Source organism: Mustela erminea, chromosome 17 (assembly GCF_009829155.1).
Source record: "Mustela erminea isolate mMusErm1 chromosome 17, mMusErm1.Pri, whole genome shotgun sequence".
In the NCBI taxonomy this organism is placed as follows: domain Eukaryota; kingdom Metazoa; phylum Chordata; class Mammalia; order Carnivora; family Mustelidae; genus Mustela; species Mustela erminea.
In genome coordinates, this window is record NC_045630.1 from 41,813,646 (window position 1) to 41,831,416 (window position 17,771).

At 58.4% G+C, this 17,771-nt stretch overlaps 1 protein-coding gene across 4 annotated transcripts in view; it reads right to left on the bottom strand.

The window, feature by feature from the left end:
- The window catches only part of KIF21B (kinesin family member 21B), a 48,042-nt gene that overhangs the window by 4,288 nt on the left and 25,983 nt on the right, over positions 1 to 17,771 (bottom strand). The window contains exons 16-35 of one of the 4 annotated variants that reach the window (XR_004280039.1): positions 16,693 to 16,800; positions 16,133 to 16,201; positions 15,525 to 15,757; positions 15,007 to 15,154; positions 14,568 to 14,762; positions 14,365 to 14,466; positions 12,913 to 13,078; positions 12,661 to 12,712; positions 12,419 to 12,476; positions 11,517 to 11,722; positions 11,361 to 11,435; positions 9,574 to 9,687; positions 7,590 to 7,628; positions 5,596 to 5,732; positions 4,501 to 4,681; positions 3,164 to 3,328; positions 2,725 to 2,842; positions 1,664 to 1,834; positions 924 to 1,123; positions 228 to 411 (exon numbers count right to left, since the gene is read on the bottom strand). Coding sequence is in view for 2 of the 4 variants with exons in the window: in XM_032317816.1 (XP_032173707.1) it covers positions 924 to 1,123; positions 1,664 to 1,834; positions 2,725 to 2,842; positions 3,164 to 3,328; positions 4,501 to 4,681; positions 5,596 to 5,732; positions 7,590 to 7,628; positions 9,574 to 9,687; positions 11,361 to 11,435; positions 11,517 to 11,722; positions 12,419 to 12,476; positions 12,661 to 12,712; positions 12,913 to 13,078; positions 14,365 to 14,466; positions 14,568 to 14,762; positions 15,007 to 15,154; positions 15,525 to 15,757; positions 16,133 to 16,201; positions 16,693 to 16,800 (2,537 nt within the window). In the remaining 2 variants the exon portion in view is untranslated. The remainder of the gene's footprint in view (positions 1 to 227; positions 412 to 923; positions 1,124 to 1,663; positions 1,835 to 2,724; positions 2,843 to 3,163; positions 3,329 to 4,500; positions 4,682 to 5,595; positions 5,733 to 7,589; positions 7,629 to 9,573; positions 9,688 to 11,360; positions 11,436 to 11,516; positions 11,723 to 12,418; positions 12,477 to 12,660; positions 12,713 to 12,912; positions 13,079 to 14,364; positions 14,467 to 14,567; positions 14,763 to 15,006; positions 15,155 to 15,524; positions 15,758 to 16,132; positions 16,202 to 16,692; positions 16,801 to 17,771) is intronic. The other 3 variants (XR_004280040.1, XM_032317816.1, XM_032317817.1) reach the window with 3 other exon arrangements.

The window sequence follows — 17,771 nt, forward strand, 5'->3', positions numbered from 1 at the left end:
GTCCCCAACAGAATTCTCCTCGTGGGTTTTCGTTGGTGTTGTTTTGTTTGGCCCAGGCCTGGGTTCTCCCCCTCTGCCTTCTGCCACCTGGCACCCCTGTCCTGGGGTCTGCCCCACTAGTCATGCTCGGAGGAGGGCGGGAGGAGAGCAGCAGGCGGGGGGCGTTCACTCCGGGCCGGGCAGGGCGTGGAGGGAGCGTAGGGAGGAGGAGTAAAACAATCTCATACCGTTGAGAAGCAGCTCAGACCGAAGTGGAGAAAGAGAGGGAAGAGGAAAGAGGGGCGAGTGACAGAGGAGGCGGGAGGGGAGGGTCAGGGCAGGGTGGTGGCTCGGCCCTTTATGGCCAGGACTCGGCGAGGAAGGCAGGGGGTGAGTCCGGGGACGTAATTCCACACCTTTACCCGGCAGTCACTGTTGGGGGAGAGAGGTAGAGAGGCAGAGAGAGAGAGAGAGAGAGAGACAGGAGGAGATGGGGAGGGAGAGAGGGGAGAGAAGGGACATGGTCGGACGTGAAGGAAAAAGACGAGACCCCTCTGAGGAGCTCCCCGGTGGGCCAGAGGCCTGGGCATCCCCTGGATGGGGACCAGAGCTGGGGCAGGAGAGAGGCGGGTCTGGGGTGGGGGAGGGGGTGGCAGACAGCTGCTCTGTGGTCTGACAGCCGGGCCCGGGCTGCTGTGGGCGGGGTAGGAAAGGCTTGAAGGCAAGTGGGTGAGTCCTGACCTGGGGCCCAGCACCTTCCTGCTCCCCTGCCCCTGGTGGGCACTCCCGGAGGGCTAGCAGAGGCTAGCGGGCGCCGTGGGGGTCTGCTCCAGGAACCGAGTCTGTTGGGACAACCGCAGGGGCTCCGAGGCCCCCCATCTTGCCCTGCCCACACCAGGGAGAGGGGCGGGGAACGCACGCAGACCTCTCTGCCTGGCACCCACCTGGAAGCAGTGAAGATGTGCTTGGCGTTGGTGCAGATGGCATTGATGGGGCTGTCGTGGCCCCTGATCTCACCAATGGGCGTGAAGTTGTCCACGTTCCAGACCTTGATGACGCCCGCGCGGCAGGCGCTCAGTAGCATGGGGCGGCCCGGGACAAAGGCCAGGGCACACACCCAGTCCTTGTGTGCATTGGGGATTTGCTGCGGGAGGAGCAGAACCAGTGAGGCTTGGGGGCAGTGCTGAGGGGGGAGAAGCCCGTAGAGTGGGAAGAAGCTGGCAGAGGACACTGCGGTCACCGGGCTCCCCTCTGCCCGTCGGGTCCCTGGCCAGGCAGGCTAGCAGCCCCATCCAGGAGGTGGGCCGGGTAAGCCCATGCTGGGGATTGTAGGGGCCCCGAGATAGGTCCTTTGGCCTCCCACTCCAAGGCAAACTTAAGATCAGGCACTGGTGGAGAACCCTTCAGCCCTCTCAGGGGTAAACGCTCCAAGAAAGGGAACACAGTGAGTGGCTGAGCTTTCAAGTCAAACCTGGGGGCTAAGAGCAGCCCCTTTCTTAAAAGCAGCTGCCCACGGGAGAGTAGAGGACAGGACAGGGGAGACGGGGGAGCGGACACAAAGGGGAAGAGGGTGGAGAACAGGCAGGCTCGGGAGCTCTGGCCCACGAACCTAGGTCCCCAAGGCCCTGCCTGGACTGGGGAATGGCCTCACCCTAGCCCACCCCTCCCCTTCCGCCCACTGCACCTGAATGAGCTCCTGCTGCTCTAGGTCCCACTTCTTGATGCCATTGTCCCGGGAGCCGCTGAATAGGACATCTCCCTGGATGGCAAGACACTCGATACCGTCATAGTGCGGGGGTTCAAAGTTGTGCGTGGGACCAATGGTGCCCGTCACACACTCACCCAACTCGAACATCTGTGGGAAGAAAGACCGGTAGGGCATGCCAGGAGCACCTGCCCAATCTCACACAGCACGGTGGTCCCCAGGAGCCGGCAGACCCAGTGGCCCTGGGGGAGAGGAGCTTCCCTAGCAGGAGAGGGCTGCTGGAGGGGCACCGCTTCTTGCAGGGATAAAGGACTCTGAAGGCTTGGGTCTTGACCCTTCCCAAGGGGACTGGGGCAGACTGGGTTAATAGGTGAACGCAGGGGGTGACCCCACAGCTCAACAAGCAGCTCTTATGGAGAAAGGTGGCTTTGGGGTGTGAATCTCCTTTTCGATTTCTTTTATTTTTAAATTAAAATTTAAATTTCATTTAAATTTAAAATGTAAAAAATTTAATTTAAAAATTTTTAAAAAATTTTAATTTAAAATTTAAAAAAATAAATTAAATTTTAAATATTATACATAATATTACTTGCCCTTGGAATAAAAACATGATCATACCAACCACCCTCTGCTTCCCAGTTTCTGACTGTGTACCCACGGTGTGCAACGACATAATTGGCGAGCAAACAAAATTAGTGTTGTTTGCTATCCTTTGTGTTCTGTTCGCATTTTCTTAGTCTGGTGGACGCACTACAGCCTGTTCCACGGCTTTTCCCTAACCAACGTGACTGCTATTCCAGCCTTAGACATCTGGGTCACTTTCAGTTCTGCACCACTTACAAAATAGCGCTGTGTCTACTTTCTGCACACACCTCCGTGCCTCTTTGGGGTGATTTCTTCAGCATAAATCCCCAGCGGTCTCATTATTTTTCATGAGGGCTTGCAAGGCCCCAGAGGGAAGGGGTGGGGGAGGGCAAGAGGAATACGGAGAATGCTCCCCACCCCCCACCCCTGTCCCAGAGGGAGGCCCTCTCTGGTACCTTCACGTAGTGGTCCTTGGAGCCGGTCACCACCAGGTCATGCTGGCTGGCGGTCTGGGTGACGGTCAGGCACATCACAGGGCCGATGTGGCCAGTCAGCTTGCCGACCGGCTGGAACCTGCAGTGGACAGAGGCCCGCCAGTGGGGGGGACACGGATCAGAGGGAGCCCTAGCTTGTGGGGGCTGGTGGGGAGGTCTGCCCTGGAGTGAGTTGGTCCAGGCAGGGCACTCTCCCTCCCTCAATGCAAGACCAAGAACCTAGACATCAGCTGCCCGGTGTCCTGGGGGCCTTGGAGGACAAGGATCCTGTATCTCAGAGCAGAGACCCAAGCCCAGCAGCTGGTGGGATAGAGCAGCACGGGGTTCTGCCAGCCCCAATGGGTGGTGCCCACAGTAAAGACCCGGGGGCCCTCCACGGCACACCCCACATCCCCCTGACCTGCTCAGCTCCCAGATGCGGACGGCGTTGCCCGAGGCGGCATACAGCATGGTGCCTGAGGGGCTGAGGGCGATCTGGTTGATCTGATGCTCCCCCTGAGCACTGGTGATCGCACGGGTGGATGCGGCGGCACAGGCGTCCCCAGAGGTCACCTGGCCAGAGGACCTGCCGTGAGCGAGGAAGGCAAGGTCAGAGATCAAAGTGGTCTATCCACACAGGCCAGGAAAGCTCTCAAACCTCACTCAGACCAGGCCTGATACCCCAGCTCTTCCAGGAAGCCTCATCTGGCTGACGGAGGGGAGTCAAACTCCTCCTGGAAGTTTCTGGTCTGACGAGGGAGAGACCAAGGGTGGCAGCGCCTCTCCGCGGCCAGCAGAAAAGTCCCTGTCCCTGAACGGGGCTTGTGGAAGCCACTTAATCTCTCTGAGTCCCAGTTTCCTCCTCTGTAGAGAGAGGTGATTACACCCATTCCGTTTACTCTGCTTCTTCAGTTTTTTGCTTTTTGTTTTTTTTTTTAAATAAAAGACTATTTTTTTTAGAGCAGTTACAGGATCACAGCAAAACTGAAGGGGATGGTTTCCCCTATTGCCCTGCCCCCCACATGCACAGCCCCCCTCATCATCATCCCCAGCAGAGGGGGCCTTTGTTACAGTGGTGAGCCCACCCTGACACAGCATTGTTACCACGGGCCACAGGCGACATGAGGACGCGCTCATGCCGGACGCTCCGTGGGTCTGGACCAATGCGTGGTGATCCACATGCACCAGTACAGTCTCAGGGAGCTTCGCCGCCCTCGGAATCCCGTGTTTACTCTCTTTTAAGGATCAAGTAAAAGAACGGATGATGGCTTATAACGGCGACGCAAGGATGAAGCACGGCTCCCGCTGGGACAGTTTGGTTCTGCAGGGGCCCTCGTCTCACTTCCATCTCCCACATGTCCATCAGCCTGAGACCATCAGGGGCAGGGCTGAGAACAGACTCGGGTGGCCCACTGACGCAGACAAGTGACCAGCGCGGCGGCGGTCAGCCAATAGCCGCCTGCTGTCCCCACACAGGTTCCCAGCTCCCCGTCTGGGCTCACAGGGGGACCCAGCTCAGCCCAGGGCCTGGGAGGCTGAGATGGAGCACGGGGGCCAAGCAGGCCAAAGGCTCACCCAGGCTGCTGCCCCAGATTCTGTCCCCCATCCCAGGAACCCCCACCTCGTCCCTCAGAGTCAGGTCGAGTTGCCTAAGGGCCTCTGCGCTCATCTGGCCAGACCGGGCTGTATTGAGTAGGTCATATGGGCTGGGCACAGGTACCCAGTCCACCACCGAGGGCCAGCTCGGGGAGTACCTACGTGAGGGTCCGGATGCACTTGGCCGAGTCCCGGATGTCCCACACCTTGATGTAGGAGGCTGACACGGAGAACACAAGCCCGGAGTGGCTACAGTACTTGAGGGACACCACGTTGTTGGGGTGGCCCTTCAAGGCCGCGATCTCCTGGCCTGTGACCAAGTTCCACATCTTACAGCTGCGGTCTGCGGGAGGCAGGGAGAGAGCCACAGGGACGACAGACACCAGTTAGCAGGGGCCCAGTAATGCACTCTCCCCACCCACAGGGGTTGTGGCGGGTGGGGAAGACAGTCCAGAGACTTCGAGGGGGAGGGGCCTCATGTCCGAGGGACAGGAAGATGCGCGGGGACCCGAGTGCTGCGTGTGTGTGCAGAGAGACTCAGGAGAGGAGCTGGTCGGAGCTTCAGACCCGGGTTTCTAAAGCAAACTCTGCAGACACCAGAATTCTCTGCGTGTATTGCCAAGGTACCTGGGCTAAAATGAAATTCTTCAGCTTCTGCTGTCTGTTCCTACAACTGCTAATAGCTGACAAAATTAAGGGACAAGTGGCAAGCACCTTTGAGGGGGAGAACCTGGAGTCAATCAACCACACCCAGAATGACAGTCGGCCCCCTCTCGCCTTGCAAATAAAGATATAGTTGTCTTTCCAGTAGTATGTCTACTGCAGAGCTCTCCTTTCTGCTGGTCAAATTTTTCTGATTTTGTTGCTGAGACTAAGTAATCATGACTTTGAGGGGTCATAGGGATTTCTTAGCTGGAAGTGCTGGGGTAGACATCGGTGGAGGATAGTAGTGTTGAGGGACTGGGATGAGCAGACAAGATGGGGCACCTGAAAAGCCTTCCTGAAGTTTCTGAGGAAGGTTTGGAAGAAAGTGCTGGATGGAGACCAGGGTCAGCTATGAGGGAAGGCTTGGTTGGGGGAACCCAAGATGGGAAGCCGTGAGCCAAAGTAAGAGCCATGAGACAAGGTAGTAGACAAGCTGAGCCCACATCCTCAACTCACGGGGGCTCTGGGTTTTCATCTTCACAGCCCACTCTGGCACGGGAAGCAGGGATGGGTGAGACCCTAATCTTACTGGCCAGTCTGGGTTCCACCCACCTTTGGATCCTGTGAACAGTAGCTCGTCTGTGGCGTCCAGGCAGAGGATGGGCCTGGTGTGGCCCTCGGCCATGGAGACACACTGCAGTGGGGCCGTCCTCGCACCCTTGGCTCCTCCAACGGGGGTGATGACGCCCCTTCCCAGGAGAGAGGGAGAAAGGGTGCACCTGTCAGCCAGGGAGTCTGAGGCCAGGCCGAGTGAGGTATGCAGGTAAGAGAGGGACAGAACCAACAGGGGACTAGGGCGGATGAAGGCAACCCCTGAGACTCAAGCTCAATGCCGTTGATCCGTTGATGTCTGAGAGCTGGGGACAGCCTGTGGGGGCGGGGAGGGCTGGTCTGGACGAGAACCTGTCAGTCACAGCCCTGAGCACGCCTAGGGGAGCAAGCCGTGGGCAGGAAGGAGGAGACATGGACACTGCCCAGGGGGAGCTCCCATCTGATGCCTGCCTGACCCAGATCCTGAGGCCTAAATGCGTGCAGGCCCCAGAGGCCCGAGGGCTAGACAGTGGCCGCATGCTGCTACAGTTAACCCAGGTTGCGGCGAGGGGTGCGGGCTGTGATGGTGCTTAGGCTGTCCACCTCCCAGCACCTTGGTGGTGCCAGGACAGCCCTCTGTCAGCGACTTCTTCTGGGGCCGGCCCCTCCCAAGCAGAGACACACACGTTCACTCCCACCCACCCTCCAGTCCCTTTGGGACCTGCAGAGTCAGACCTGTGACTGTCATTTACAAAGCACCTCGCTCCCCATCCACAGTCTGGGAGGGAGCACGAGCACCCCCTTGGCAGGCAGGAGCGTTTTGTTAAAAACCAGCCTCCTGGAGGTTCTGGAGAGTGATCTTTTCTGAGTGAGCGTCTTTGGGAATGAGGCCCTGGCCGAATTATGTGCAGGTCTGAAAATATGTTCTAGCTCCTTCCCAAAGACAATGCTGTTCCTCCCAGTGACGCCATGTGGCCCATGGGCTGCTGAAATGAGCCGTGTTCCAGCCGTAGTGCCTCTCACAGCCCCCATGGACGCAGCCACGCCCCCCACGAGGACGGCGGTCAGAGGGCCAGCTGCCAGACAGGTGTCACAAGTGACCAGCCCCCAAGCTGGCCCAGCTCCCTGCTTTCAACCCTGGTTTGGGCCCAGCTGTGTGGCTGTGGAAAGAGCCCAGACCGCTATGGGAAGTATGTCGCCAGGATAACCCTCATCACTGAGAGAGGCTGGGAGGCTGGCTAGCTTCTGGTCATGGCAAAGCCTTGCCCCCCCGCAGGCAGGCTTGCAGGCCAGGAGGCGCGGTGAGCAGGGGGTGCTCTGGGCGAGCTGGAGGGAGCTCAGAGCCTAGCGCTGGCCACCGGCCTGTCAGGAGCTCAGGCCCACCAGGTCCCAGGAAGTGCTCCTTGTTGTGTGGTGCTGTGCTGGAGGCGCTGGGGAAACTGTCCCCTGGGCACCCCAAAAGCTGGGAAGGGAGGAGGTCTCCTGGCAGTCCTGGGCCATGTGCCAGGAGGTGTGAGCAGCAGGCTCCCTTGGTGCTCCTCTCAGAGGAGCTGAAAAGCACACCTCACCGGGCACAAGCTGAGCAAATCACAGGGATGCTGGAGACAGCCACCAACACCCGGCCAGCTGGGCCCTGCAGGCCCCAGGGTTGTCTACACCCCTGCCCCTCCCCCAAGCCCTCAGCAGCACTCAGTCCCAGCCCCGGCCCACCCCAGGCTCGCAGGCTTTCCCCGTGCCTGCCCAGGAGACAAGGAGAGAACAGCACCTGGGGCAAGCAAATATGCCCCCCTCCCCAAGCCCCCAGCTCCAGCCGGGCCTGGCCAGTATGAGGCCACGCAGCGACCCTGAGAGGGAGGAACCACGGGTGGAGGGGGTAGGGAGGAGGCAGGCCAGGGAGGAGGGCAGCATGCTGAGGACGGGGGTGTGCAGGCAGGAGGGCGGTGCGGCAAAAGGCAGAGAGGGGAGAGGAGAGAGTGAGAGCTGGGGAGCCAACACGGGAGACATTCTGTGTGTACCTCAGGACCTCCGACAAAGAGGAGTCGCTGTCATCAGACCTGGGGAGGGCAGAAAATTAGCTGGATTAGGGGAGAGAGGAAAACACACGAAGGGACGGCAGAGGCAGCAGCAGCGTGGGGGGTCAGAGGGCGGGTTATGCTCTTCAAGGGCAGCGGGGAGAGGCAGGGGTCAGGGCACTAAGGGACAGCAGGAGAGGAGGTGGGGAGGGGCGGGCCGCCGGGGTAGGGGGTGGGGGGGGTCCCTCTGCTACCAGAGCAGGAGTGAGGAGGGGACCACGGGAGCTATGGGAGGGCCAGCCCCACACTCTGGAGAGACATCTCAGCTTGCAGGCCGTTTGCTGGTTCCAAGCCCCTGGCTACCCCATTGTTCGAGCTGGGGACTCTCTGCCTTGCCCCAGCAACGCTCCTCCATGCCTGAGGCCAGACGAAGCCATGCTTGCTGCTACCTCTCCCTGGGAGCTGGCCTCTTGCAGCCATTCCTCAGGGACTTACTAATTCACAAAGCCCACTGCCCCAGCGAACCCACTGGGCTACACCTAGGAGCCAGGCCTGCACCACACATGGGCCCTAAGACCTGGCCCACCAGATAGGACCAAGGTCTGCAAGACCACCAGGCTGGAAGGGCCCGAGTCCCATGTCAGTGCTTCTGGAAAAGGGGCCTGTTGATTGCAAACGTGTGGTGGGGAGGTGGCGCCCCGGCTGGTATGGTCCAGGTTTGGTACCCGCCTCCCGAAATGGGAACTGAGCCAAAGCGGGTCTGGGGAAGGAGCAGTATTTTGACCCAACAAGGGGTGTTTCTGTGCGGAAGGGCTGATGTCAGGTGCCAGGTGCAGGAAATAACACTTTCTAGCCTGGGCTCCCCGGAACAACAGCACTGCACCCCTCCTCCCTGCCAGGCTGGCGAAGCTTTTAGGGAGCTGAGAGAGGAGCGCTCTCAGAGGCTGCAGAGATGGGAGGAGCCAGAGGGGGATCCAGAGTGTAGGGAGCACGGAGCCAGGCACACGAAGGCTAGGATCCCCCCCAACCCAGAGCAGAGTCCCATTGTTTGGAACAGATGATGGAGGATGTCAGAAGCCCCGGGTTCTGGGGGCGCCTGGCTGGCTCAGTTGGTTGGGCGACTGTCTTCAGCTCAGGTCATGATCCTGGAGTCCCAGGATCGAGTCCCGCATTGGGCTCTCTGCTCAGCAGGGAGTCTGCTTCTCCCGCTGACCTCTCTCCTCTCATTCTCCCTCTCTTTCCCTCTCAAATAAATAAGTAAAGTCTTTAAAAAAAAAAAAAAAAAGAAGAAGAAGAAGAAGAAGCAGCAGCAGCCGCCCTGGATTCTGGGCCCAAGTCCTCTACTCTCTACATGAATATCCTCAGGCCTCTCTAAGCTTCGTTTCCTCTTCTGTGAAACAGGGAAAACAGTGCTCATGGCTGATCTGTGGTCCACATGAATCACACATACGAAAACCCCCTAAATGCGGGACCACCCCTTGCCCTGGCCCTACTCGCCAGAGTCCCAAAGGCCCCACTGGAGCTGGATTTATAGCTGGGCTGAACCTGCCGCAGGAAAGCAATTGGGGGTCCCTTTCTGCGGGGACAGAAGGGCCCCTGGGCCTCGTCTGAGCACAGGCAGCAGGAAGAGAGTGGCTGAAGTTCTAGGAAGGGGCTTTAGAGAAGAGTGCAAGCGTCAGCGGAGGAGGACTCAAGGCGCAGTGAGTGAGTCCTCACGGGGGGCCAGATCTGCACGCACAGCCCCACTGACTGCCCCCCATCCCTGTGGCCTCCGTCTTGCCCTCTCCTGAGGTCACAGCATGCTGGGGGAAAGGAAGGGTCCGCAGATAGAACAGAAAGGACGGAGATGCCCCGAGGAGCGCCAGAGCCTCATCTCTTGGAGGGGCTGGGACAGCATGGTCAGGGGCCGCCCGGCTGCCCTGGACCTGCCTGCGGCAAGGACCAGCCCACCCCCTCCGCACCTTCCCCGGCCTGCCCTGGCTCTTACTTGTCCAGTGCTGAGCCTTGGCTCTGATTACTGGTGAGACGAGAGAAGACGTTCCGGTCGTTGCGGGGCCGAGTAGGAGGGGACGAAGGGGGCGTGAATCCCACATCTGTGGACCTGGGGAGCGGGGACAGAGCGGCATCTGTCAGTGAGCGCAGCCCTGGCCCACAGCTTCCAGCACCACCTACTGTCCAGTTTGGAAGGCCCGCGGGGCGGGTCTGGCTGTGCAGTGATCCCAGAGCCCAGCAAACCGCCCGTTGTCATTATTCAAGGATGCCACAATTGGGAATTCACCTGCTCGTTACAGTGTATTAGTGACCCCAAATGAGCTCTCGCACTGCTTTGGGGGTCATTCCCAGACAGCAAGCAGAGCAGCAAAAAATCCACGTCCCCACGTGTTCCCAGTGGAGGTCAAATGAGGCGCTTCTCTGCCTGCCTGTGGCCTTCCCTGTGGTCTATTTAGGGCCATGTTTTTTGCATTTTTGTGCTTTTCGTTGGTGACTCATGGTTTAAAACGCCCCCAAAGCATAGTGCCGACGGGCTGCCTGGCACGTGTCTAAGCACAGGCAGGCTGTACTGTGTCTTACGGAGAAAATACACATGTTACACAAGCTTCATTCAGGGCGAGTTATGATGCTGTTGGTTACAAGTTCAATGTTAAGGAACCAATAATATGTATTAACGAAGCTGACTTTAAACAGAAACACACATGAAGCAAAGGTCTGCGTTGATTGGCTGGTGAAATATTGTGACCAGAAGCTGTCAGGAACCCAACCCTGCATTTCCCCAGGAGCAGAGGCTGATTCAGTGTTCACGGTGCTCGGAAGAACCTAAGTGAATCGAGGGGAATACGGAGGATTCACTGTGTCATCAGGGGAGAGTCGAAGACTTCACTGCCCTGCCCCATTCCAGCAGCGGAATATCCCTCTCTTTGGAAAGTTGTCATCAGCTTTGGCCTAAACCCTCCCTTCCTTTGAAGAGTCTTCATGAATTCGGCCTAAGTCCCTCTGACTGCCACCTAAGTGTGTTCTCGGAATGCACAGGTGAAGGGATGGTTATCACCCATCCACCTACCTGCCAAAGGCCCCACCACAAGCCACCAGCATGGGCATCTGCTCAGGCTTTGGACAGATGGGAAGGCTGGGAGCCTGAGCAAGTGCTCCGGTCACCTACCAGGTCGGGTGGCAAGAGGTCATCTTGATCCCCTGCTCTGCTACTACCTAGTTGTGGAACCTGGAGAAAGCCATCAGACCTCTCCGAAAATCAGTGCATGGACCAGACGACCCTAGGAGGCGGGTGATCTAGAGATCAACTGGTGACCTGTAGAAGCTCAGCAGGTCCCAGACCAATTAGAGACTTGTCCACTGTTTTGCAATCATCTGGTTTTTCTTTAAACATCTACGCGACTCTCACATGACAAGACCTTAGAAAGCTCACGTGAGACCTCAGCATGACAAGACCTTAGAAAGGGCTGAGACCTCCGAAGGAGCCCTAGTCATGAAAAGGAGCTGAAGCACTTTAGGACAATGACTGCAGAGCCACCAGCATTGAGCCTGCATCAGCCCACTGGCAGCGGGTTTAGCCATCCGGTTCAAGGTGCTTATGGAGATTATGTTTGCTAATCCCATGCCTGGTAGGATGGGGAAGGGACCATTAGGGGCAGCGGAATGACTTAGTGAGATTGGCCCAGATTCAAGTTTGCATGACGACCTCCAGAGTAGACCATCACAGTGACTCACGCACCCCGCGACGGCCGGGCCTCTGGTGCATGTTCGGAAATGTGCTCTCACCTAATGGGCTGCCCTCGGTCATACGACTTCCTTCGGGTCAGAGGGGATGTCTCCGTGCCTCGAGACTGCCGGGGGCTAGAACAGAAGGGTCCCGTGAGGCCCAAACCTGACTCCCTGCCCACCCTGCTGACCCATACCCCTGGTTCCCCTCCTTACAAAGTACTGCCTCTGCTGGGCAGGCTGATGGTGCGTGAGACCTTGTCTCGGTAGTACGGGTCTCGGACGGAGAGGCCGACTCCGTCCTCTTTGATCTCAACAAGGGAGGCCAGGGACTTGGTGATGTTCTTGGTGGAGCTATCCAGCGGCGGACCCAGACACTCAGCTGACACAGCCTTCATTTGGGCAGACAGTTTGGGCTCACCCTGGGAATGGAAGGACTGGGGTGAACCAAGTTGCCCAAACATAAAGGGGGGCTGGGAGAATTCTAACGAAGGAAATAATGCCTCTTGGCCTACGGTAGAACCACCAAAGGAAGAGCCAGGTGAGTAGCACCCAGAGACCCTCTCTCAAGGCTTCTAGAGAAGCCAAAGCACTAAATGGGTTTTACAACCCTTATCCAGACTCTGCACATACAGAATGCCCAGGATGACCTCTTTGCTAATCACCACCGAATCAGCTTATCCAAAAAACTATGCACAATTCATTGTTCGCTGTATGCAGTTCCCCCCTTCTCTGCTTAATAAACCCTGTTCCTTAGTTCAGACTAGTAACTGATCCCTCGTTGGTGGGTGCTGACTCCCATGCTGTTGAATCAGTAATCTGCATGCAGAATAACTAAAAGTCTAGACTTAGTCTTTGACCCAGAGCATGAGACAGAGTCTTGGGCAGGATGGGGAGATTTCTGAAAGCAGGGCCTCTGGCTCCGGTGACATCACTGGGCAGTGACCCCCTCCACCTCTCCCACCTTCCACCCACCTCAAAAAGAATGCGTTGTAACCAGTTACTCATCTGGGGACCTCCCAATTCCTCCCAGCTGGAGGCAATACTGAGTCAGGGCTGGGGCGTGAGGGCAGAGCCACAGGAAGGGGGAGACCAGGCCCTGAGGCAGTGGCGCTCACCTTGAACTTGAAATCATCATGGCTGGTGGAACCTTTCATGGTGAATGACTGGGAGAAGCTAAGGAAGAAGCAGAGGGAGTTCAGGCTCCTGAGAGCCTACGCACTGGCTCTCTGAGCCTTAGGCCTTGGGTTCCAAGGAGCCCCCAAATAGGCCTGGCCCTGGGACCCTATGGCAACCCCCCCCCCACCAGCCCCAGGTTCATGCTGTGAGCCAACCGCTCCCTCCCAACTTAGAAACTCACCTCCCCTCGGAGAACTCGGAGATCTCCTCATCCGTGCTGGCGTAGCCGTTCTCTGGGGGAGGAGAGGAGGGTTGAGAGGCCCCAACAGAGTGAGGGGAGGGGGGATGGCCTCCCTCCCATATCTCATCCACTGGCATCAGGCTGGGGCTCCTGAGGGAGTTCTGGGGGCGGTGAGGGTCCCCCCCGGGGGTTCGAGCTAGGCCACCCTGGGAGAAGGCCGGAGCTTCGAGGCCTTGCCCACAGCCGCCGTACCCTGTTGCACGTTGTTGATGAGGGCCTGCAGCTCGGGGTGCGCCTCCGCCTTCTCTCGCAGGGCGTCCAGGAGCAGGTGGTTCTGAGAGGAGCCTGCTATGTCGGTCTGCCTCAGCCGCCCCTCCAGCAGCCGGATCTGGGCCTCCTTCTGTGCCACTTGCAGCCCCTGCGGGCAAGGAGACAGGCCTGTGTTTACCCTCCCCAGCCTGGAATCCTGGGGACCCTCATCACCACCCTCAATCTGCTCCCAAGACACCACAGGGGTGCCCCGCCCCGACATCACCCCCCGTGCCTGCCCCAGAGCCGGACTAACTCCCCGACGTCACCCTTGTCCCTGCCCCGGAGCCGGGCTAACTCTCCAACATCACCCCCGTGCCTGCCCCGGAGCCGGGCTAACTCTCCAACATCACCCGCGTGCCTGCCCCAGACCAGAGATGCACCACTCCCCTCCTTAACTTTACTCACATCCACAGGCTGGTGGAGGTCGCCTTAGGCTACACTTCCTTGTTATGGGCTGAACTATGTCCCCACTCTCCCAAATTCCTATGTTGACCCTCTAACCCCCAGTACCCCGTGACTATATTTGGAGAGAGGGTCTTGAGAGAGGTAATTCTGTTAAAATGGGGTTTTTAGAGTGGGCCCCAATCCCCTATCACCGGTGGCCTTGGAAGAAGTCAGGACGCAGGCGCACACGGAGGGAACACAGCAAGAAGCGGGAAGGGAGTCCTTTTACAAGCCAAGGAGAAAGCCTCAGAGGCAACTAGTCCTGCTGGCGCCCTTAACTGTGGACTTCCAGCTCAGAACCGAGAAAATCAGTCTGTGCTGTTTGGTGCCCCTGTCTGTGGTACTTCATCAAGCAGCCCCCCAGAGGAACTCAGTCCCCTGTAACCTGGAGGAGAGCTGGGAGCTTCCCGCAGACAGGAAACGTCTCCCCGGCCCCTCGCCAGAGTTATGCTGCGTGGATACTAGGCGGTGTCTGTCCTCAAAGACCACAGGCCCCAGCAGGAAGGTGGCCCATCCTCCAGCCAGCTCTCTGTCGGGGAGAGAGCCCAATTGATGGGAACGGGGGGCTTTCTGCTTCCCGCTGCCCCAGCCCTGGCATACACACTTCTCCCAACATGCCCGAGCCCTGCTGGGGATGCGCCTGGACCAAACATGAGGGTCATTTCTCAGGGAGGGCCTGCTTTGTGACCGGCATCACAAAGCACGCGCCAAGCCCCAAGCACGCGTCACCTTGTGAAAGGCACACAGCAAGCCAGGAGCTTGGTGCTGTCCTTGCCCCCGTTTGAGAGCTTGGGAATCAGGGGATGGGAGTGAAGCAGCTTGCTCTAGCCTGTAAGCGATGGCTCAGGAGCCAGGCCTGTGTACCTCCCCACGAGAGGGGGACGACAGAGATGCTGCGACTGCAGCTCCCACGCCCCCCCACCTCCCGGAGGAGAGCAGCTGGCCCACCTTATCGATGGATGCCTTGAGGAAGTTGTCCAGCAGGAGGCGGGCTTCGGCCAGGGAACAGGAGCTGATGACCACGGATGTGTCCGTGGAGTCCAGCTCCTCCTAAGACGGAGAGGCAGAGACCCCCTGTCACCGAAACTGCCCCCAATGCCCCGTGTCCCTCCTGCCTCCTCCCCAGCCGCCAGGCCAGGCCCCGTGGGCACCTTGGTCTCCTCCAGCTGCACGATGGTGGCCTGGCAGTCGGTGATGCTGTCGTTGATATAGTCGATGTTGGCCGCCAGCACCTCAATCTCCTCGGCCAGCTCCTGCAGGCCCTTCTCCTCCTCCGGGCTCTCAGCCTGCAGCCGTTCCCGCTTCCTCCGCAGCGCCTCCTGCAGGAGGAACAGCTCCTCCCTTTTCTGCAGGGAGGGTGATGGAAAAGCTTCAGGTTCGCTGCTGCCCAGCTCTGCCCACGGTTCCCTTCAGGCCGGGTCCCTGGGTGCCCCCTGCACCTCGGGATTCCAGAGCAGGCACAAGGAGTGGGTGGAAAGGGGACGAGGCGGTCTGATGAGCCAGAGACATCAGAAGTGGCAGAGGACAGGCAGAAGGGAGATGGGAAGGAAGCAGAGGCAGGAGCCCGGGGACCCCTGTGCCCAGGCCCACCTTGATGAGTCGCTCCATGTCAGCCTCTAGGTTGACAATGGTCATCCTCTGCATGACGATGTCAATAATCCTCCGTTCCAGGGACTGCCACTTGAGCCTTGCAGCCTTACTGAAGCTCTGGCTGGCCCCCTTCTTCTGGAACTTCTTTCTGGGAGACAGACGCAAAGGGAATTGGTTGAGAAGACTCCCTTTTATAAAGTTTTCTTTCTCTTTCAGGTTTTCTGTATGCATTTGGTCATTTAACACTGTTAATAACATTTTTTTGGGGGGAAAATGCATTTTTAAAATCATCTTGTTGTATTTTATCATTTTTTTTTTTTTTAGCATAAGTGTACTCTTTAATCCCTATTCCTTATTTCCCCAACCCCCTACCCACCTGGTTAGGAGCACACTCAAGCTCTGTAACTCCAGGGGCACCCCGCACCCCCCAACCCCATAGCTGACAGCCGTGGGGACCCATCATAGGACCCCCACTTCCCCCAGGCTCGCCTCCCCCCGGCCCTGAATGTCCACCTCACCTAGCAGGGCGGGTACCGTTGACAGCAGGTGCAGGGTGGTCCCCCAAGAAGTGGTTGATTTGGCGGTTCCACTGGCGCACGATGCTGGAGACGGAGCGGGCCCCTGATTCAGCCTCAGATGATGTGGTGCTGGCTGACACCTCAGCCCCCGAGTCCAGCATGGGAGGCTTCAGTCCAGCACGCCCCGCCACCCGCTCGGACATGGGCTTGGCCAGGCGCCTCAGTGCAGAAACCTGGGGGCAGAGAACAGAGGAACCCAGTGAGAGGGGAGTGGCTCTGGACTGGGGGTTGCCAGATAGAATGAGTCCAAGAGAAGGCTCTGTCCTCGCCTGAGCTAGAGACTGAGAGACAGCCAAGGGCAATCTGGTGTGAAATGAACACGAGAGACTTCTACCTTTCTCATTAAGGTCTCAGGCCTCTGGGACCAGAGCCTGCAGCCTGCCTTCATGCCGCAGCCCTCTTGTTGAGTAAGGCCCTTGTGACGGGCCTCACGCAGGCTCTGCTCCCCTGTGTGTGCTGAGTGACAAGGGAGAGCCAGAGACACCGGTGGTTTCATCCCCTCCCGACTCCAGAAGAACTCAGGAGAAAGGGAGCCGTGTCTCGCTCACCTCCTGGGTTTTCCTCCTCAGGACGATTTCCTGCTGCCGCTTCTGGGACTCGAGCGCTCGGATCTGAAACTATGGGTGAGGGAAGGGAGTTGGCATCCACACTTAGGCCCCACGGCCTGGTCTGCCCCGCTCTGTAGGCGAAAGCCTGGCTTTTGGGCAGATTCTCATTTAGCCTGAATTTATTGATCATATGTGACCCCAAGTCTGGCCCCCATTGCAGAGGTCACCACGCAAACCGTTCTCTGGGAGCAGGGAATTCCCTCAAGATCTTATCCACACCATGGCAGGGAACCCGTGACCAGCGGGCTCAGGGACAGGAGCTGCACAGTCCTAGCTCTGGCTTGCTGGTGACCTGGGCAAGGGCCTGCCCTCTCTGGGGCTCGAGTCTCCCCACTCCCCACCCTGCACTAGAGGGGGCGGACCAGGAGCCTGCCGTGCAGCTTCCCTCCCATGCTAGGCTACGTCCTACTGCAAGTGTGACTGTTACTGCTCAGGGTCATGGGAGCCGAGAAGCAGCCAGGCACACAGGGAGGTAGCGGTCCCCAAGGGCTGCCCCTCACCTCCTGTCGTCGCTGTTCCTTCTTGAGCTGAGCAATCTCCCGGTTCCGCTTAGTCTCCACCAGCCGCCGCCGCTGCTGCTCCTCACGCATTTGCTTCATCAGGGCCACCTGGGACGGGCAGGGGTGGTGGGGGTGAGGCGCGCTGGGCAGTGGGGACCCACAGCCTCCAGGGAGGCCTGGCTCTGAGGATGCTGGGCAGGGGCGACAGCCGGCCAGGCCACACTGGTTTGGGGCTCAGGGGTCTGGAGTGAGGAGTCTGCTCTCATTCCTCCATGCACGCTGAAGCTGCCAAGTGCCTGGGCACCCCAGGTGTGCAGGTGTGACCACTCTGCAAAGTTTAACCCTGACCCCCACTTTCAAATGTCACGGCCCCCAGTGGCCTCCTCCCTGAGCCACCATCCTGGGTTTGGCCGTTCGAGGACCAGTCAGGGGATGCTCGAGGCAGCACTGTCCTCTGTCCCATGGATAGCTGAGCAGGAGACAGGGATGAGGTGAGAGTCCAAGCCACATTCTAGGGCCAGGCTCGCAGTCACAATAAAAGCCACCACCATTTATCAACAACATGCTATACACCAAGCATTGTTCTTGTGATGGTCACATGAGTGAGGCATTACCATTCTCGTTTTATAAACAAGGAAATGAACCTCAGAGAGACAAATGACTTAGAGTCATAAAGCTGGGCATGAACGGTCAGACTTTTGGCCCAGGTCATTTTGCCCCTGCCCCCAGTCTAGCTCTTACTATAGCCCCATGGAAGACAGTATGCCAGTTCAGAGCAAAGCCAGTGATCAAGCATAGGAATTCTGGACCTGGAGTCATCAGAGCTGTGGCAAAGGCACAGAGAGCACCCTTGGTGTAGCCTGAGACAACTTGACTGGCTAGAGAGCCGTGTATCTGGGGTTCCCTCCCGCCACGTCCTGGGGCCTGAAGCATGACAGTGCAGTGCACACAGGGTTTTAGACACTTTCCAAGTAACAGGGAAATGAGAGTCACGCGGATGTCGATCCTTCTGCCACTGAGGCCTCAGACATCACCAGAAATATCACCAGCCTGCCCTGCCCTGAGGACAGTCTTGAGAG